This window comes from Tinamus guttatus, unplaced genomic scaffold (assembly GCF_059628265.1).
Source record: "Tinamus guttatus ecotype Peru unplaced genomic scaffold, ASM5962826v1 Tinamus_guttatus_pri_ptg000260l, whole genome shotgun sequence".
Taxonomy (NCBI): domain Eukaryota; kingdom Metazoa; phylum Chordata; class Aves; order Tinamiformes; family Tinamidae; genus Tinamus; species Tinamus guttatus.
The window spans coordinates 1,655,200-1,677,154 of record NW_028288794.1 but is presented as its reverse complement, the minus strand read 5'-3'; the positions used below and the strand labels follow the sequence as shown (position 1 = coordinate 1,677,154).

Below are 21,955 nucleotides of genomic sequence, written 5' to 3'. Positions count from 1 at the left end.
CATGCATCCGTAAGCATTCTCAAATTCTTGGTGGTATAAACTTTGAAAAATGATTCTTGATTGAGCGGCCTTGCAGAAAAAAAAAGTGTATTCTGCTATCGCATAACACAATGATACCAGACGTGACACACAGGCAACTTTTACAGATGAAACTTTATAGAATATTGAGACATGAGCAATGACACTGAGATGGCAGAGGACCCAGTGTAAATGAATCCCAAACGTAGCAGTAGGCAAGGTGGGATAAACCATCACGAGATTAAGAACCAAATTTAACAATCCGTAACAGCTACAAAAGTTCCCTCAAAAGATCACAGTGTTTCACACAGACCATTCTCAGGGCTTAAATTAGGAGTTGATCACTTTCCACCAGATACTTAGGAAACCTGAGCATGTGGTATTTAAATTAGCGTGAACAGCCTGTTGTCCTGTCAGGAGTTTCAACAGCAGAGAACTGCAGCCTTGCAGAGGCAATGCTAAAGCAGGTCTGCTTCAGCAAGAACAGGAAAACTCATTCCAACTGTGAATACAGTAAAGTGTTTCCAAACTCTTTATAAATAGTTGTGTATCATGGTTAATCACATAAGACTTGCATCCCCTAAGAAACCTCTTCCCTCATTCCTGAAGACAGACAATGAAACAACCATACTGTGCTTACTTTTGAAGGAAGAAATTGCTGCTATCATCTTTGGTAACTAGAACTGTCCATAAAATATGAAGATCAGGAGTAAAATTTAACTTCAGTTGTTTTTATTAGGAGACAGTCAAAACTATAGCTAACGGATCTACCAAAAAAGGTTAATCCCCTTATCATTGAATAGGGGAGTAAGCATAATTACCTTCCTTAAATTTTCCCAACGTCCTCTTCACAGGAAATTCTGTAATATAAGTAAAAAGAAGAATATTTGAGAGAAATGAATTCTCACCTGCATGTGATACCAAGGTACATAGCAGTGACTATGAATGCTGAGGAGGAGAAATACCTCATCTTCCTCCTCTCTTTTTTCTCTTTATTGAAGGAGCCCAAAAGTTTGTTCTACCGGAGGACTCAAATATCAGTTCTTTGGTATTAGAAGATTGAGGATTCAGAAAGTACTGGAATGAAATGATGCCATTATTGAATTGTATAGGGAAATTCATCCCCAACTTATTAAAAGCACAATGCTATGATAGGTAATCTTACTCCTTTAAATTGGTTTAATCTGTAGCCTTGACCAACTGCTACCCCTTGTCTTGATATTGCTAATAGCTTTAGAGTTGATGTAGTTAGTGATGAACATAAGTCTCATGAGAAGCCATGCTACCTAATTTCCTTTGCTATGTCAGGTAGTGTCAAAGTAAAGTGTTCTTAATTTTGTTCATGACATTAAAATATATTGTCAAGCACCTACAATTGTCCGGAGGGTAGTAGAGACAGAAACTTGTTTGCACTGTGTTTTTTAATGCACCATCAGTGGGGATAAAATTTCTATTGACATGTTTAATGTACAGGCTGTTTTTTTTTTTTTTTTTTTTTTTTTTGTACTTGCTCAATTATTTGAATTTAAGCTCACATTCCTTTTCAGGAATTGAAATCCCATATCCATTCCCATCTAGGAGGCTGTCTAATCATGAAGTTACACATTAGCCAAGCTATTGCTTGTAACAAGGGTTGAAAAAAAGAATTTTTTTTTCAAACTATTTAAAACAGTCTCTTGCAAGTCCTTGTAACCATCATTTATACAGTGTCATATCTGCCATGGCACCTATTTTAAGAGATTTGCTAAGAGTACTTAGTTTTAGCTGTAGTCTTCTTGTGTGCCATAATCCTACCGCAGCTTATTTTTCTAGACTCTTTTTTCTTTTTTCTTCTGGAAACATGGCTTGTATTATATTTTCAAAGCAAGTCTATCTGGTAGAAATTCTTTCATGATACATTTTCCTTCCTTCTCTAGGACAATGCAGCTGGCATCCTTAAAAAAATATTATTCATAGACATGACACGTACTTTGGGCCCACACAGCATTTGTTTGAACATATTTCCAGTCTTTCCTGTTAGTAGCAGGCTCTGCCTTCAGCATTAAACCCATGACCTTTCTTTCTTTTTCCTTTCTTTTTGTTTTTTTGGACACTCACATCAGGCAATTTCACTAATTTCACACAGCTGTCTCCTTCTGACCCAAATCAGCAATCATGCTTTGGCATGTGATCTCTACTCTTCTGGCACAAAACAGGAAGAATTTATTCTGAGTTTACACAGGCCTAGATTTTTTTAATCTCACCAAAATTTCAATGGTGTCTTTTGCTCCTGGTTTTATCCAAAAAGCCAAATCCACAGCTGAGTTAACTTTTTCTCTGCAAACACACTATATTCCTGAGTAGTTCTGCTGTGTGAAGAACAGACATGAACACTGTTGTCACGTCCAGAACCTCTTACCAGCTGGTATTTTGCCATGTGTGAAAGGTGAGGTAGTCTTATTAGGACATATATTCACTGCCTTGACCATCAGGAACTTTGTGCTAGCGCTGATACTTGTGATTGTACTCATATTCAGTAAACACTTGGGGATACAGGAAAACTTGTCTCTCTGAAGCGGTGACTTTTGGGCACGAGAAAAAAAAAAATGGGGAAAAAAAACCCCCACTGCTGATTTCTAAGAGACTGCGTCATGAATCAGAACACTGTCCTAGAGAGACTTGGAGTGGCCAACCTGAAGCAGAGAGAAAACACATTTGGAGCTCTCTCATGGTGACTTTAATTAATTCTGGGACTTGATTGTTTCTTTCACTGAAGGATTATTCATGTAATTTTTTTTTTTTTTAAAGTCACTACGATTTAAGAACCCTAGCAATTCACTTGTGTCAGCTCACTTCTTGACATTGTGCTTACTAATGGAAAATCAGACATTTGGGCTACTTCAGCTATTTTTTCTGACTTGGTAAATTTCACAACTTCCCCCCCTCCTTTTTCTTTAAACCAGACTTGACCTTTATTTAGTCTATGCATGATCAGGACCTCTTGTGTATCTAGATTCTATCCTGAGAATCGAGAAACTGGTCAGCAGGGAGAATTCTCTGACTATCTCTTAGATATGTCTTCATTTTTAGGCATTTTCCCATCACTTAAATTTTCTTTTCAGGGTGATTTCTACAAATTTGCTAAGAGAACTTTCCTCAGTAATAAATATTGGAAATACTCAGATAAAATGAATAAAGCCATGTATTATGAGCCTGCACAGAGTCAGATTTAATGAACAGGACTTAGTTTTACTGAATTATGTTGGTAAGGGAAAAATAAATTGATAGGTTCACGGCTGAGTATGCAGTGTGCTTTGTGTGCCACTGAACCATTTGACCTGATGTTCTCTTCAGAGAATACATACAAGATGGGTCAACGTTGCTTCAGCTCCTAGCTGTTCTCCAATCACAGATCACCAAATCCTGTACCTCAGGATGAACACTGACATGCAGTCACAAAGCCATGTGTCATTTAAATAATCTTTCATTTTCGTTCTATAGAGTTAAGCCAATTATATGCCAGTACAAAATCTAGCCCAGAAGATCTGTTTCAGATTTCAATACAACATGTACATTAAGGTCAAAACACCACCATTGCTCAAAATAGCAACATTAGACTGAGGAATAGAACTTTGTCCATGGCACCTGATCATGAGTTTTGTGCACTCTGCATTACAAATTCTGCCTCCATGAATTTAGGGAAAGCATTCCAAGCCACCAGGAAGTTGTGTGGTTGGAGGAGATACTGGCAGCTGCAGTCTGCAGACCACTCTGTTTTAAGGATGGCAAAAATTCTGTGGATTCAGCTGAAACCCAAAACCAGATAAGAGAAGTAACGTGCCAAAAGTCAATCTGCTGTCTTTCTGACACTGGATGCTAATCAGGAAAAAGAGCTTTCCAGTTCTTGTCTTTAAGAATTGTATTTGTTGAATCTGTGGGGCCATGCCTAGAGACAGATTATCACAACTGTCTAAACAAAATGTGAAATAGCACTAGAGCAGTGAGAAAAATGCCTTTAAAGGCAGGTTTTTCTTTTGAACAATCTTGCTGACACCCTTTTTTTAAACTTGCATATATATGAACTGTGGATTTCATTTGTAAGTTCTGTTAATTTCTATTATGAAAGTTTAATAAATATGGAAAGAACCTTTTGGTCTCATTGTTCATGGAAAGAAAACATCAGTTAAGTTCTTGATATAAACTTATGACTCATGGAAACTTTAATTGCATGACAAAGGAAGAATTTTAGCATAGAAAGGCCAATGTCAGGTAAACACACAATTACTATGACAAATACTAATGACACAACTTGAGTAACATTTTAAAATTATTCAAAATTATATTAATTCTTCTCTGTGCTCATAAAAATAACATAATTTGGTTTGGCCAGAGTGACATCTTCTAGACAAACACACATAATAAGTAATATTAATTCCTACTCAAAAATCCAATTAGGCTGGGTTAAATATAGGTAGGATATCATTTTCTGTAGCTGTAAACCCCTGAGGAGGTGATGAATAGCAAATGATCAAGCAGTCCTTTACCTCTGGTTTAGTGGGTGGCTGCCTTGAGCCCAAATCTAAAAAGAGTTCAGCTCCTGCCTTTCAAGCAGCACGTTCCTGCCTCCATTACTACCATCCACTAAAATCAGAGGAAATGACCCAAATACAGGGATAATAGAACTACCAAAACTATGAGAAACCAGAGCCAAATCTAAAGGTGTTACTGATTATAAACTGTGCTATAAGCTGCACAGGGTTGTTTGCTGTCCTTAAATATTGCATAATTCTATTCTGAATAGGACAAACAGACAGATTTTTTTATAGAACAATCTGCAGCAATATAAAAACAAAATATCTGAGGTAAGAAAGGACTGAAATGTCATTCATGTTACCTTTGTGTACTGAATAAACACAAACTGGGTCTTTCATTTTTTTTCTGCACTAATTTTCTGCTCTGATTTTCTAATAAGACCTGTCATCATCATCATCATCATCTGTCATCATTCACTTGAATTCTATATTATGTATCTGTTTTGCTCAGGTTTGGGGGAAAAAAAAAAAGACACAAATAATGTGCTCCAGAGAAATAACAATATATAGTGAAAACAGTTGTGCAATAATTAATGGTGAAAGAAACAAATACACATACCTGATCTAATACCAAAATACTAATCCACACTTCCAGCAGTATCTGACCCTTCAACGTGGAAATAAATTAAATTACTGAGCTAAAGGTTCTTTCGCTTCTTGGCCAATTCAGTAAGGGTTGGTTTAAGACCCAATTTAGATCCAGGTAGACGGACTGAGTTTCATTGATTACATGTTTGCTTGCATTTAGCACAGGATATTTATGTTCAGAAGAATGCTTTTCTTTACATCCTCTCTTTTGTGACTTGAAGTAATAGATGGCATTATTTTGACAACTAAGGAATGACAATAACATTTAATTATTCCTTGATGATGTGTTATGTCAACACAAACCTTATTTAAATACCGTAGAGGTTACATTTACCTATACATGGCTCCTGAAATGAGTGTGAGATAATGACTGATTCTTGCCACTTCTTTGGAGCACCTCCTCTCTCAGGAGAGTTAGTGGATCCTACCAGAAGTCATTACAAGACAGCATCAAACCAATCCTTAGAGTACTGAGACACTACTACTCAGTCAGGTAGTAAGGAGTGATTTGATTTTTTTGACCAATTGCTGAAGACATTTCTTAGTGTCCTTTTTTCCCATCTGTCAGAGCTTTTACAAACACACAAGTGTTTCAAAGCAAAATAGAATAATTAAAAACAAAATCTGAAATTTGCTTTTGCTCAAAAATTAAAGGCTCGGGTTCGTGAAGCAGCAGTTCTAGGGTGAGGATGCCCGTGCCTTGAGAGGATTCTCAGTAGCATCAAGTTCAACAAAAAGCCACACGGGGGTGCCAGCAGATCAGAAAACAGGTCTAAGTGGTTAAGTAATCAGACTTAATATTTAGCAAGTGGATAAAACCATGCAGACTCCTATTTGGAAATATATAGGGATCAATAACAGTCAAAATCTGTTAGCAAGGATGCGTTTTATTAGTTCTTCTGATACTTTTTCACCAATGAAACTTTATGCTCACATACAGTGCACCATGTCAGACTGATATTATTTATACTTAGTCTCACTGAAGAAACTACTGCTGCTTTGCTCTATAAATCACCATCATCAGTAATATCCAGGGTATGAACTGACTTGGGGAAAAAATACTTGGTTGGTGAATCACCTAAGCGTTACCACTCAGCTTCAATGAGCTGGCTATTCTGGAACTGTCTTCCTAGCGTTGTTTTGCCCCTCGGTCTCTCTCTATAGTCATCACTTCCCTCTCGACACAGACACACTCCACCTGAGTCCCATAAATGCAAGATCATTTTAGGTATCAAGAGGAGCCTCATGTATGACAACTAGCAGACACAAATGAAGAGCTAACAGGGCAATGAGGTTAATGGGTTCTGACCTGTTACCACACATGTCTCTTGACATTCTTCCAGTGTGAGGAAGTTGTTCTCGTTGCCGTAGCATCCACCGTATTCAAATATTTCACACTCGCGGCTTTGCAGGTTGAAATAATAGCGCATGTGGATTGCTTTGCATGGGCCTTCGTCTGCTTTCAGGGCACAAATCGAATGCCCCAGTTTCAGTGGTGGTAAAGCAGCACCTGTGATAAGGAGAAGTACCATAATTACTATGAAATTAGTTTGCTGCACTGCACAGCCTAACTTCAAAACCAGGTTGTGTGCCTGCCTCTTCGAGGGGCACAGCATGTCCCACAGCCTGTGAAGTTCTGAACACCTGAAATATTGATGCAAAGAGAGTATTTTCATCTTCACTGGAACACAGGATCCATTCACTTAAACTGAATTGCAATTTCCAAACTGTATTTTTCAACCAAAACAGCTCATATTGTAAGCTTCAAGTCCTCATCACACTCTCCACAAATAGCCACAGATGGTGGCTTATGCACATGAGCCAATGGACAATTTTGAACAACACGTACATTGAGAAAATCCATTGAGAAAACATCTCAAAATGCCCCTTGTCACTGACTCAGTTCAATCCAATCAAAAGAGGCTTTGAAAACTTCCTAGGTTTCCTAAGTCCTGGAATTTCAGACATTAGTCCATTTTGCTTGCTACATGATGCTACACCAATGTTGCAAGCTATCAAGGCAGAAACAGCACGCATGTATAGCTGTGAAACTGCGTAAAGATGAAGTAATAGTTTGGGAGAGTTTCTCTTGGAAACTTTCTGGTCTCAGTTCCTTGCCTAGTTCCCATCAAACCCACAGAACCAAAAACCAAATCATTGTTTTCCTTGTCTCCCAAGGCCTTTCCTTTGGAGTCAGAGCGAGTGACACCCAAACCACTGAGAAATTTACTGACTTCTGCTGCAAATGTAATGAGTGTGTGGATGCCACTTTTGGCAATCTATGAAGTAGCAGAGACAGTTGTTTTCTTAGAAGTGATAGTAGATCACCATCTGTTGACTAAATCTCTACCCTGTGAAATCCAGAGGGACCAGACCCTCTCCCTCCGAACAATAACCAAAGGATGGTAAAGATAGTCATCTCTACGGGATTCGAGGGAACTGAGTCATTCTTGCGCCTTGGAACAGCGATGGAATTCTTCCCCATTATTCCCCCCGGGAACACTTAACTCACACAGATGGATCTAGAATTAGTTTTGTTTCTCAAGCTGGAACAGCAGATGAAAAGGAAAGTGTGAGTGGCCAGATCTGCATAGACACAAATGTTCATATCTCTATTTTACACCTGGAATTTATCTGGAGAAAACTAATGGTTAGTACAAGATCTCCTCTTGGGGACAAATTGTTCGTACTGCATTTTAGGTCCTGCGTGATATATGACATTTAGAGAAGATAACTACTGGGAAGGTCAGCTAATCTTTTTCAGTAGAAGATGGTAATCTAAATCTGGAAGGAATTTTAACAGAATATCTCATCCAAGCTCCCCATTTTTCTAATGGGTAAATACATTGAGATTTTTTCTAACGAATGTCCAAAAGCCTCCAGTTGAGTAAAATTCCCAACAGTCTGAGGTGGCGGGTTCCAGTATTTCATTATCCTTCTAACAAAATACGCTCTTTTCTCTGCTCCCCCTACCCAAAAAATACAGCCTACATATTATTTCACTGCAAATCAATTTCAGTATTCCTTCAGTACATAGGAAGAATAATATAATATCTCCAGTCTCTTGCTTTTGAAAGAACCTTGTCTCCTCTCAAATATCTCTGTGCTAAATAAACTTCCTTAGTCAACTCTCTTTATCCATTGGCCTTGCTGCCCTCCTCTGAATCTTTTCCAGTCAGTCTAGACTTCTTTTTTTTTTTTTTTTTTTTTCTTTTTTTCTTCTCTCAAGTGTGCTGGCTAACATAATACTGCATCTAAGGCCTAATTAGTGACAGATAGAGTTGAATAATAATTCTGTTTTTTTCCCTCTTAATACACTGATAAATTACTCGTCTTTGTTACAACAGCACACTTTCTTTGTAATGCTCTGTAACCTCCACTTGCTTTTCAGCAAGTAGAGCCTTGTTATACAGGTGCTGATCCAGTTATTTTCCATTTTGTATTTTTGAGTAGTACTTAGATTTATCTCTTTAAAAAGAAAATGTATTTGGGCCTCTACAGCAGATCTTGTCCTGTTGAATTTATATTAGTTATCCAATCGGAGAAAACTTTTTAAAAGTCTATAAAAGTATAGGACTGTACTACCCTAAACCACAAGGATGCAGTATGTTTTAGCAGAAATACACAGTAAACTGACATGACAGAGGATACGGAGTGTTAGACACCCTGCCATAACTCTCTAAGCAGCCCACAGCTTGGCTAAGTGCAAAGTACTGCTAACGAAACAGCTCCAAACCAGCATGGGTGCAGCACACACATTCTATGTCACCATCTTCTTCCTCCATTCCTTCAGCCTTCCTACTTTTGTCAACTGCCAGAAATGGAGTAGCTCAAGCACAGGATAGCTAAGACAGCTCAAACACAGCACAGCCAGTCTTGCATTTACGTTACTCATACTGCAATTTTTGCAGCTCAAGGCATAGCTGCCAGGACATAGTTACTGCCTGTTGACTGACATGCAGTAACAGCAGCACGAAACCTCTAGAGAAACTGGTGTGACCCAAGTCACACAGCAGCCCTGGGCACATGAAACTTAGAGGATAAATGCACACTTTGCTAATAAACAATACCAATAAGCACTACTTTACTAGTAAGCAATATAATATTATAAAACCATAAATGGTTTCAACCATAAACGGTAATCAATGAGTTCAATGACTTTAAGAACCTAAGGATAATCTGCAGGGCTGCAGGTTAAAGATAGATCCTTTCAATTAGGAATGGAATTGATTTCTGCATTATACCTATGGCACAACAAATATGAAAGACAACAGGATTATTGCAGATGCTTTTCAGAGCAAGCTATATAAATTAAAATAGATTTAAACTTTATCTACACTGTGTAGAATTGAAACTGGGATGTTATTGAGTTTTAAATAGAACACTTTCTGTTATATTTGCTTAGGTTACAGGATCTCACCCTTATATAAGCTTCTGTGGCTATCCTTAATTTTAAAGATTGGCTGTCATCTTTCCAGGCTTCCTTGTAAATGTCTGTCTTTGATAAGTGATATCAAAACTAAGCACCTTGTCACTAAAAGGATAACTGTTTTTTCTCTCTCCATCTTTGTCAGCTTAATTTGACAGCTTCCCACCCACACACAGTGCAGCAAGTGCTCTTCCTACCCATGTGTTTCCTACCCTTTCTTTAAGCAGTCACATTAATTTTTGATAAACTTTCACATTAGAATAAAAAGCACATTTAGCTCACTGTGAGTCATTCTCTTTAGACGATGGATCATCACCTACAGGGCTCCCAGCCCCCAAATCATACAAAATCAACTGTTCTATGTATATTTTATTTTTATTATTATTGTAATTGATTCCTGGAGAAATGACAATGTTACTGCCAGAAGGGAGAACACACTCAGAATCTTTTTTACCATGTCGGACTCGTTTGTAACCTTAACTACTACTATAATTTAAATACTAACGAACATACACCAAAGAAATTCTTATATAGCATTTGATATAGCAATGTGATCATAAAGTATGACATTATCTAGAACAGTTGCACACAGCTCATGTTTTATATATATATTTTAATGTATACATCTCTGTGGGGAAATGTTTTAATACTATACAACTGTTTAGGTCAGAAAACAAATGCTATCAGTGAAATTGCAGCCTAGGAGATTTTTGCAGTTAAATTTGCTGGTAACAAAATTTTACTCCTGAGGAACTACAGGAGGAATTTTAAGTAGCAGTGACCTAATTATTATTACAGAAATATTATCAAAATACTCTGAAATACGTTTTTGTAAAATGTATTTGTACTTCAGATGAACCATTAGTAGTCAGAAAAACAGCCTTCTAAATTCTCGGCATCACAGTTTTCTTATAGTTTGGACTCAAATGTTCAGAACTGTTCCTCATACTCAATTAGCTTCTGATAGTATAATCTTAAATGACTGGTTGTGAAATATTTAAATAAAAAACTATTTTAAAAGACATTGGGATATGTTATTTTATTGATAAACAAAATAAAAGCATAGGGGGACAAAAAGGGAAAGTTAATCCAGCAGATTGCAATAATTAAACTAGAATCCCAACTTGCTTTGCAACAAACAAGAAAACTTGACCTTTTTGAACTGCAGCTGGGGATGAGGTCTTTTTTAAAAGAGAATTGCATAAGTAGAGCAAAGACAAATGCGATATTACTTTCACAGGAAAGAGAATTTACGTGTTTCAGGATAAAAAAGAAGCAAATTTCTTCTTGATGAAACAATCCAGTTACACAAGGATGTTGGGCATATGCTTAATGAAGAATGACTCATATATTTTAAACTGTGATGACTAAGTCCTAAAGCTCTGGCTTCATTTGTAGTACAGCCATCATTGGACAGAATTAATATTTTTGTCTCAATGAACACTGACAGACAGAAATAATCTGTCTGGAAATTGGACAAGATATGGGCAGATAAATAACAGTGCCAATATGAAAAGCTTCCCTTAAGTTCCATTCCTAGCCAGGTTTCTAAATGGGAGAAGTATCTACTGACAGTTCTCTGCAGCTTGAGGAATACATCACCATTTTTAAAGAATTTTCTCAAAGGAAAGAAGAAAGTTTTAATAATGTGCCAGGTGTGCATTTTTCTCTCAGCTACTTTCTCAAAGTTGTTTAGGATGAAATCAAAATATCTTCACAATGACATCCAGTATAGAAATTTGACTCAACTTACTTTCTTTTGATGAAGTTAAAACAAACAACAGCTCTGTAGCAGTAAGGCTCCGAGAACCTCCCCAGTCCTAACAGTGACTCATACTGTCAAATTCCAAGCATGTCCCCTTAGGACAATGACCCAGGGCTCTTTCAGCGCTGCCGCTTGCTTAGTTCCACTGTGAGGAAGTTCCTCCCCGAATTACATCTGGAGTGCATTTCAACACAGTGGGTTTTGGTTTGTTTGAGAGAGCTTTCCATGTCGTGTTTTGCAAATTTGTACCTGGAACATCCTCCTCTTTCTCGTCATCCGAGTCAGCAGTTGCATGTCCGATGATCCAGATGCACAGGAAGATAAAGGCTAAAGATAAGGAACATCCCCTCTTTCTTTCTTTCATCTTTCCTGAATAACACATAAATGACAATGCACAGTTAGATTCCTCAAAAGTGAGTGCTGTGCAAAATTATTAGCGATAAAGTACATTGATACAAAGGTAAACATATAAATTGTGAGCTTTAGAAATAACGAGTTACATCAGTATAATTCTATCACAAGCACAATGGAAAACAGGATGAGATTTTTAGTTGTGTTCAGTTTACTGCAATCCCATCTTCCCATCTTCAGAATAGATTGAAGGCATTGCTACTATAATTTCTTTAAATCAGTTTTATCAGCATAAAGTGTAACCTTTTCTATTCCAAATAATTTTTCAACTCCCCAGCCAAATACTTTATACTAATTGGTTGGCATTTCTAATCTTTCCCAATAAATATTACTCTGTGTGCATGGGTAATATCAATACTTCCTTCAGGTACATAGGGCAAACACCCAATGCATATGCCCTTTTTAAAGGATTATGCTGAACGTTGTCTTAGTTACCAAAATAGAAGTTAAGGATTTAAGGACTAGGAAGTTTCTGGTCTTCAGGTATTATTTTCTCCTTAGTGGTTTTGTCCGTGCGCCCTTCGGAGCCAGACGCCGCAGACACATTGAAGCAGGGAGGGCAGCAGGGGTGCTCCGGGGGAAGAGGCGACACGTCGCTGAGCTCGGGATGCAGCGCTACAGCAACAGGCCTGGAGAAGGGGCTGTAGGGGCGGGCAACATGTCTATGACCAAACTTTTCTCTGAGCGATACAACTTTGGCTATGAATTTAGAGGTAAATCTACAGCTGTGGCATCCAAGAAAACATGCAAGCACTAGCAAAAGTCTAGGAAGCAATGACGCCCTGGAAAGGTTGAAGGGACACAGTAAAAATTAACAACTTTGTCACCACCACTCAGAAACTGTGCAGAGCCAGAAGTCACAGTTGTATCTTCAGCCCCAAAGAAGAGCCTTAACCAGAATCTTTCAGGCTCTCCTGGCAATTTTTCCCTCCTGCATGTCATGAGTAGCAATAATTACTTGGACAATTCTTTATGGACAATTCCCTTTAAAAATCTTTACGATTTCTTGTGCTGAACAGAGACAGATGTCCCCCCTGCCAAGAAACTGAGTTTAGAGATCAAGGGAACTGTTATTCTAATGGGAAAATATGAGCACGCTGAGTTTTTCATCAGAAAGCTTTCCTGCTAAACTGATTAAAAGAACACGTCTTTCATATCTTTAAGCTTAAGCCACGCACTGATATATAAAATCTTCCATCTATCTACAGTTTGGCAAACTTCAATAATGCAGAACCCATTTTGTGCTAGAACTCATGATTTTTAAACAAACTTTCTCTATGTTTATTTTTTATTTCTAAAAAAAAAAGAAAAAGTTGCTTTATAGAAGGGCTGTAACTCAAAGTTGCTTTATAGAAGGGCTGTAACTCTTTACATAAAAAAAAAATTGATTCAAATTTTGAAACACACAATGTTAGAAGACATTCAACAGCCAGAATCACTCATTTTTGGAGATTTTTTTCAAAGAAAAAGTTATAGCGCCTGCATTTGTTTTTCTAGACTAGAACTACAATTCTTACAACCGAATGCTACATTCCAGCCACAGGATATCTCTACAGGATCTCAAAAACCAAAGAGCAGAACCATGTCATTGGGCTATCTGCAATCTGCTAACTTAATCATCAATTTATCAGTTCACTCTACCATGCAAACATGTAGATTTAATAACATTTCTTAAAGCTACTGACTGCCTTTAATTTGCATAACCCACTCAGTCATTTGCCTTGCTTTTTTGTGAGTCTATCTAAAGGTCACTTACTGATATCTGACAATTATATGTGATAATTATTTTCTTGTGGCAGCTGGCTTTGGATAGGAACATATACCAAGTCTGCCTCCCTCCCAAGAATTGTTGGCCAAGTGTTATCTGGCCACTCTCCCCCTCGTTGCTACCCACCAGGTACTTCTGAGTTTTCCTTCATGACAGTCCCAGTAGCACACGCTCTCTTCAGGATTCTGAGCATTTCTTTTGGACGTGGGAAAGCTGCATTTTATAAGCACTTTCATTTCCCTAGAAGCCTTAACTTGCAATCATTGGCACAGCTATGAGCTTCTTCTCAAAAGAACTTAGAAATTACCCACCACCTCAGTTGTCTTTGGATGAATTCCAAGTTGGACAATCAGCTCTCATTCTCTATGCCTGTGCTTTTCCAAACATGATGACAAAGTTTTCACTAGCTTGGGAAAATTCTATTTGATTTTGGTTTGTATCATTCAAAATTAGGCCTTGATCCTTCCTCCTAGGAAACTGCAATACACAGCTTCTGGATTGCAAAACTTGCCAATCCATTTTTACTCAACCATTCTAAATTCCCCAAAGTCTGTTCCCAAGGCAAGAAAAACAAAACAAAGCAAAACAGTACAATACAGGAATCAATCAGTCAAAAAAGGAAACCCTCAGTAAATTTCTCTTTACTACTTACTTAGGAGATGAATCTTTAAAATAATTTTTTGTACCTCATTAATTACCTTTGATAACCATCATAAATGGTTAAATAACTGGGATAAATAACTGAATGTGTATCCTAAATGAAAATCTTACTGCATTTCAGCATTTCTGCTCTTATCCCTGCTTCATTTCCCTGAAAACAGCACTTTGTTGAAAGTAATGGGAAATCTCCCAAGAGGGCAAACATAAGCCGTGTAATGGCACATCTGCCCTTTTACAAAGCCTAATGACAGAACACATAATCTCCTTTATCTTCTTGCAAACCATCCCTCAGGGTCATACATTCCCAACAGATTGTGTCGGGCATGAGGCAATGTGGGATGAAGAGTGGGGTGGTGGTGAAGATTTTGGTAGTGAAACGCCTAATCCTTCTGTAGCTTAATCAGTTCTCACACCAAGCTAAAGGAATGTATTATATTTGCCCTAGGATGTCTTGTGCCGTCTACAAGGACCCACATGGCAGGGAATTTATTGGCCTGTACCTCTAATACTGTCACACAGCTGACCAGGTCAGCAGGCTGCTTAGAGAAATGCGGTATTTTACTACAGATCCTATCTTACAGTTGTTTAAAGCATCATGTTTTCTCATTTACTGTAGTAGAATGTAAGAAAAAAAATCCTATCATTTACCAGTTCTACAAAACTGTGTCCTTTTAAATTAAAATAGTAATCACAGCTTAGGCAAAATACTTTCTCAGCTTGACTCAGTAAAGTTAGGAAGAGCTGACTAGTGTCAGACTATTGAAATCCTGCAGCCTCAACACATTCCCCAAGCCCACCCCCTGCAAGGAGTTAATAAAATTTCCCTTCCTCAGCATAATGCAAAGCACATCATGACAGGCAAACAAACAAACAAAAATAAGGAACCAGAACAGGAACTGTTACCAGGAACAACAAAAAGCCTGTACTTTCCAGGTTTGTTCCTTATAAAAATAAAGATACTGATCAATTTATCCTAGAAAAATGTGTCAACCCTTTTTGTATACATACATATATATATAAGTTCACTTCAGAACTGAGCACTGCTTTCTTGTAAGACAGTTTCTGCTGCACTGTACTATGTGTGCTATTGATATTTTACAATGAACCTTATCCTTGTCGTGTGGCAGGAACAAAATCAGCTGTACAGCACCTAAACAACATCAGGTAAGGAAAGTTGTCTAAGGATTCAAGGAAGATGAGGAATGAAAATTCCCAGTAAGCCTCAAACTGTGAAAGACTTTGTTAGCCAGCTCTTCATTGCAACTGAAACAAGATCTATAGGTTGCGAAATTTCTTGGAAAATAATTCTAGTGTGTATTTACTTAATCACCTTTGAAGGTGCAAGAGAAAAATACATTGCTGTTGTTACTTACGTATTCATAAAAATACAAGAGGTATTGAGGTTGAGAGGTACCATCTTTGGTGGTGACATCACTGGATGTGACATACCATGTCACAGCTCTAACTGCTGGCACAGACAAATGCCATATTTGCCTGTCCTTGCCTACCCTTGGCACCGTTGGAGTAAATTTAACCACTATTGCATGTAAACTTACTATGCCTTGCTCTATATCCAAACCACATCTGGAATCTCACACTTGGGTGGGAAACCAGGCAACATTTGAACCTGTCTTTTCAACCTGAAGCAACTGGCATTGCCAGTGAAGAAGTTGACGGACCTAAGAACTAGTAGATCCTATAGACAGGATCTCCTGGATGTCAGAACAAACCTTTTCTGCATCTGCATCCTACACCTGGCAGCACTAGCTCAGCCCCAGAACTATGTGCACGAGGCTGAAGAACGTAATTAAAAATTACCTCTGTTCTTGGTAATATGATTCCCACGTTGTTTTCATCATATATCTTTAGCATAAAAGAAACCGTATTGATTCTCTTCAACAGGAAGATAAAATGTACCCAAACTGATAAATTAAGATTAAGTAAATTCTACATTTCAGGCAAAATCCAGTCCATGAGCTCTTCGTGCTGAACAGGCTTGTAAAACTAAACACAGAAAGATGTGCACAAGCACCAGGTAATGTGGCATGGTGTTTAGGCTAAGGACGAAAACTGCATGGTGACAGCAGGGTCATAGGTCATATAATCCTATAATCAAACACCAAAATCCTTCAACATCCTAGTAAGAGCTACCCTCAGAGCACAAAAGCAAGAAATAATACAGGCAAGCAGAAACACTAGTTATACTTCTAGAAACAGCATGTGGCCATTCCAGTAGCAAATGTTCTTACTATCCAGTCTGCAAGCTGCATTTGTGTCAGCAGTAGCGACCGGCAAAGTATGCTACAGTTAGAAGTCTCGGCTGTCGTAGAGTCATAGAGTACATTTGTTATCATTTGAGTGCAGTTTCACATTGTATACACTATAGAAATGTAATTACACTAAAGTGAAGTGAAGCTGCAACTTATTGAAAATACGATGGACAGGCCTAGGAGGACATTCCCCGTCCTACTTGATGCCCTTTTCACTGATTTTGACCACATACAACTATTAACTTTACGCAAGCTCATGATCAAATAGATTGCATTTTCAAACCTACCAAACATCCAAATGTTTCCTCGCTTTGCTTTCAGCACGGAGGAGGAGGCAGGAGAGGATGAAGCAACAGGACAGTGTCCTGCACAGGCAGCACTGGTGGCAGAGTGCGGCCTATTCTCCTGGCAGGGCTTCTTAGCACACTGAAAGCACGGAGAGCCTCAGCCTCGTCTTTCCCCTCTACCTCTCTGTCTCTTGCGGTTTTCCAAATAACATTTCTCTGACAGATGAAAGTTCAAGACACGGGCCAGAACCTCATTATGTTAGAGGCTGCACAAATACAGAGAGAAAAGGTGGTTTTTCAGCCAAAAAGAAAGTACAAATGTTTACAGAAAATGCTAATAAACTTCTGCAGGCCTTTCTGTTAAGTTCACACAAACTTATCAGCTAAGTATTCCCTTGATATAATGTTTGTATTTCTAATCTATTTGCTGTGATTGCTATTCTCAATATAATCATATTAAAAACAGTTCTTCTGGGACAATTTGTTTTTTGGAACAAGATCCTTCAACTTTCTTGGCTCCAAATCATATTCTGAGTAAGCATGTTCAAATGGCTAGTTTTATTTTGTTTCATTTTATTTGATAGTAAATAAAATTAGCAAGGTAACTTCAGGGGTATAGTCAGCCATGTACGGCACATGTCAGGGAAGGTGGCAGTAGCACTAAAAATGAACTGTATTGACAGCAACAGGAAGTAGTTAAGAAAAAGGAGGCACAAGAAAAAATTAAGACAACTAAAAATAGTGCTTCTTTTTCTGTGAAATAACTGTCAGGAAAGGACACACAACTCTCCATATGGTTTTGCTTCATGCAGTCCCCAGGCATACTCTGTCCCACCATCTATTGTGAAGTACACAGTTTCATAGGAAACACATGGCAGTGGGTAATTTGTGCTTTTATTAGGATAGCAATACTGCCTCTTTTCTGTTTTCCTGGTTTAAGTGTAAGGAAGAGCCTTAGATATCCAGATCCCAGTTCATAGAAATCCTTGCTAAAACATCTATCCAGTTCCGATTTCCTTAGAACTTCTCTTTTAAGACTTTACGATAGCAACTACAATGCCCAAGTGTCATCTAATTCTTGAAAGCCCTAAACTCCCCCCTGGTGTTATGCATTCTTGCTCTATGATTTCCTGCCTCAGTTCTTGCACATGTCCTGGCTCACTTGGGTGAAGTTCTCAGAACACACTGAACGTCTCTCAGCAAAAAACACTTCAACCACCTACTGCTTCACTTTGAAGCACAGAAAAGGAGGATGTACTGTTAACATCATTGATAAAAGAGAGTATGAGAACAGCTTCCCAGAATGAGACACGAGGCTAACCTCTCTGTTGGCCCTAAAGGATTCATTATTCGTATTTCCAGAAACTGTCCTCACTCCGTGGCTGTAAGCAACTGTTAGTAAGAGCAGCCTGTGTTCTCCCCATGCAGAAAAGAATTCAAGATGCACAGAGACAAAAAAAAAACACAAACAAGCAAACAAACAAAAAACACGAATAAAAGTATCAGAAGAGAAATCAGTGGAGGGAAAAATAAGCACCCAACCCAACTGAAGGCCAGTGTTTGTTCCCCATAGTTCCCCAAGAGTTTCCCCCTTTAACACAAAACAGGTATTGAAAAAAAAAAACAAACAAACCATAAACAGCCCTCAAAGCCAAATCTTGAATCCAGGAATTCTCCTGCACTGATTTTACTCTGGTCAAACTAGAGATAAGATTTTAAATTATCTAAAGGCCCTAGGTATCTTCTCTGACAGCCTGCTCGGAAGCTTGTTCTTTTATATCTTTGCAACCGCTACCTGTACTGCTGTACATTTGAACCACCTTTTCCCTGATCTCTTAAAATTTCCTCTCCAACAAAAATTCTGCCTCCTTTTTGAACATGCCTCGTCTCCCTCTCAGCCTGACACTCAACCATGAAAGCATTAACAAGTTTTGACCATTAGACTTTTGATATTAACTCCCAGGCGAGATTAAGGATAAATTCAGTATCATAAATTGTTCAAAGTGTCCTCAGTTAAGATCATAAAGCTGTCATTGTCAGTATGCCATTTTGTATTTTAGAGAATTAACTAGATGAGTTACAAGTGAATTTTCATGAGCAACTTACTAATTGAGGAACACACTAATATACTGAGGGACTTTGGAGGTCATAGACTACACTGACAATGAGATATAAAGTATCTCCAGATTACGAACTATAGAGTACACAGTGTAACGATACAGGGGTTAGTTAATTTCAATTGAAAGTAGCCTATGTTATGCATTTGCCATAACCTCCTATGTCCTGTTTCACATGGAACATATATTGCACAGGAAGCAAGGCCAGCGCAGACTGTTTTAGTTATCTTCAGCTCCTCACTGCTGCTCCAACTGCAAGCATTATGCACAAAGTAAACTGCTTAATGACTGCAGTTCTCAAGTTTAATCTAGACAATAATTTAATTTACAGTGGACATGTATATAATCTACTGCTTTCACAGGGAACTGTGGGCTCTCAGTCAAAGAAAGGAGGATTACAAAGAGAAAGGCAAACCGGCAGCAGAGCTTCCTGTCTTCACATCTGTCCATATGAGATTCAGGAAGGAAGGTTTATATCTTTACATGTTTTCCATGAAGCATTTTGGTGACTAATTTCTAAGAGCACTGAGTCACACCGACCTTTCACACACTCCCTCTGTCCTATTGTTATTGTTCTCCCTATTCCCGCTTTTCCCATTGCTTTGTACCTCTTGCTCCTTATTTAAGCTGTACTTCAATTATCTGATTTTCAGCTATAGGTTTTAAGTACAAACTAGTATCACTGTTTTCTGTATCACGGTTACTAAAATTGAAACTAAGGCTGTTTCATACAAGTAAGGTATTACATAAAACAACCAATCAAACAAGCCACACAGTTGATTTTCTGCTTGTTTCTTCATTTCACATCGGCACCAAGGTTTGTAAGTCTCATTCATTTCCCCTTCACATATTCTCAGTTTCCTCAAAACTCCAATAAACATCCTGGGTGAATTTGCTTTATGTTAGCATCAGATTAACCTGGTTCACCTAAAACATTGTAGCACTTCTCAAAATATATGAATAACTTCAAAAAATATATTAATAACACTTCAAGTCTTATGTGCTTTAGATTTGTAAATCCTGGCAGAAAATTCTACCTGAACCAGGCTTCTCTCCACAATACTGCCATGAACATGGTGTTTTGAAAAATGAGAGCTTTTTGTCAGCTCCAGCTGACTGATCCAAATCAGCACACTCACTTTTTGGATGGCTTTCTTTCAAAGTGCTTAAGCTATCTCAGGGCTCAGAATCTCAGAGCCAAACAGCAACTCTATTACTAACAGTGAAGTTTCATGTATTTCACTGTTGTTTCATGGGCGGGGGAAGAAGCCTTTTTGCAGCACTTAGTGCTGGGTTTTGAATTCAAACATCTGCCTACTGCATCTAACACAGCAAAGAAAACATAGCAGTAGAAATCCCTTTCTGACCAGTAAAGAAAAAACACTACTCACGGAAAACTGGAAGTCTGTCACAAAGTACTCACCACGCTCCTGGAAACTGTCCTTGGGATAAGAAGGGGAGAATTCCCGAAGCCGCGCTGGGCGGGATTCTCCTGCGCTCGGTCCCGCTGCAGATAGCGCGGGGTGCCGGGCTGCGAGGTAGGGTTGCAACCTGATCTTCCCGCGGGCGCACAGCCGCTCGCTGCTCTCGCACGGCGCGCTCGCCCTGGGTGAAAGTCAGGGATCTGCTGCAGCAGGGAAGCTTCCTGTCCAAAGTTTTCACATCTGCCTGCAGTTTAGCGTAACTCTTCTCTAAATAGCATTAGCCATAAATGAAATTTTAAATTTTTAAGTGGGGGAGACAGTATTATAGCCCCCTTGTTTTACATATGCTGCAGACTTCGCTATTTAATAGAACCTTTTTTTTAAAAAAAAAAAAAAAAAAAAAAAAAAAAAAAACACATTCATGACCTATTCAGTCTAAGTCTTTGCTTCATTCAGCAAATGAATTTCCTAGAGATTTTTTTTTTCAAAGACAACTCTGCCTTGAGCTAGAACACACCACCTACTGATGAAACACACTAGTATATATGCTCAAACTAAAGTGTCATACAGCTCCATGACTGAAGAACTGTTACCTGTTGACTTGGGATGTCCAGGCAGTAGATTAGATGCTAATCCCTGGACATTACAAGATGGGAATTTGTAATCAGGTTTAGGGCAATGAGAAGATCAACAGAAAGAGCAGCTGAACATCAGTTCCTTACATGCAGCTAGTAACTATTAGTAATCATACAGATCCCTCAAGTAGTCTTTTCTGGGGAAGTAAATTAGTAAATTAGATCACCTTCAGGGAAGATTGAAATTCATCTAGTTGTTACCGTACTCAAACAGATTGAAAGTTTCTCATAAGCACATACCAGGTTAACTTTCTGCAAGGCATCCCAGGTGCTGCTGCCACCTTCTGTGACCTCCTCTCTGCTGCTCCTGATTGCACGAGTACAATCCGATTGTAACACATTTCAGGATAAATCAGTGATCAGCTGGGTCAAGTAGGCAAGTGGATTTAACTTAGCCCCCTTAAGGGTAGTTAAATCCATTTGCCTACTGACCCAGTTAATAGTCGGTAGATTCAGCTCAGACGACTGCATGAGGGTATTTGCTTTCTTTTCTGCTAATGTCTCTCTTGTTTCCACATTTAGTCCTCCTAACTTCACAGTCGGAGTTCTCCTTAGTAACAGAAAAGACTCTCTGCATTCGTTTGCACCATCACTCTAACCTAACAGACTGGAAGCAGAGTGAAGGTGGAAACAAAAGTGTTCTGGACGTTTCGTAGGACCAGGCAATCCAACTCACCCATGAACAGTAGACAGAGCCAAGGCCCTAGCCAGATAAGAGTAGAAACTGCACACTCAATTGAACGGGTGTGAGAAAAGACCATTTATGGCACCTACAAGCAATAGGTTAGCTACCTGTTTTTCTTTTTTCCTGCTGGGTTTCTACAGATTACACTGACATGAGGAACATAGTACAGACCTAATATCCAAGCTTGTTTTGCCAGCTGCTCTCTGCTGGCCTATTTTGAAATAGCTTGAGCATAACAGTCAGAAAAATCTGGAGGGCATTTATATGATTCATTAGTATAAAGGCAGCTTACACTGCATTTCTATCAAAATATATTTTATTTGTGGC

The 21,955-nt window shown here is 38.5% G+C and overlaps 1 protein-coding gene across 1 annotated transcript in view; it reads right to left on the bottom strand.

Annotated features, from left to right (window-relative positions):
* TFPI (tissue factor pathway inhibitor) overlaps window positions 1–20,389 on the bottom strand; it is a 29,707-nt gene extending 9,318 nt beyond the window's left edge. The window contains exons 1-4 of the mRNA XM_088526988.1: window positions 20,276–20,389; window positions 11,621–11,740; window positions 6,487–6,687; window positions 840–878 (exon numbers count right to left, since the gene is read on the bottom strand). Coding sequence (XP_088383114.1) covers window positions 840–878; window positions 6,487–6,687; window positions 11,621–11,735 — 355 coding nt within the window. The 5' untranslated portion in view covers window positions 11,736–11,740; window positions 20,276–20,389. The remainder of the gene's footprint in view (window positions 1–839; window positions 879–6,486; window positions 6,688–11,620; window positions 11,741–20,275) is intronic.
* Window positions 20,390–21,955: the final 1,566 nt, after the last annotated feature.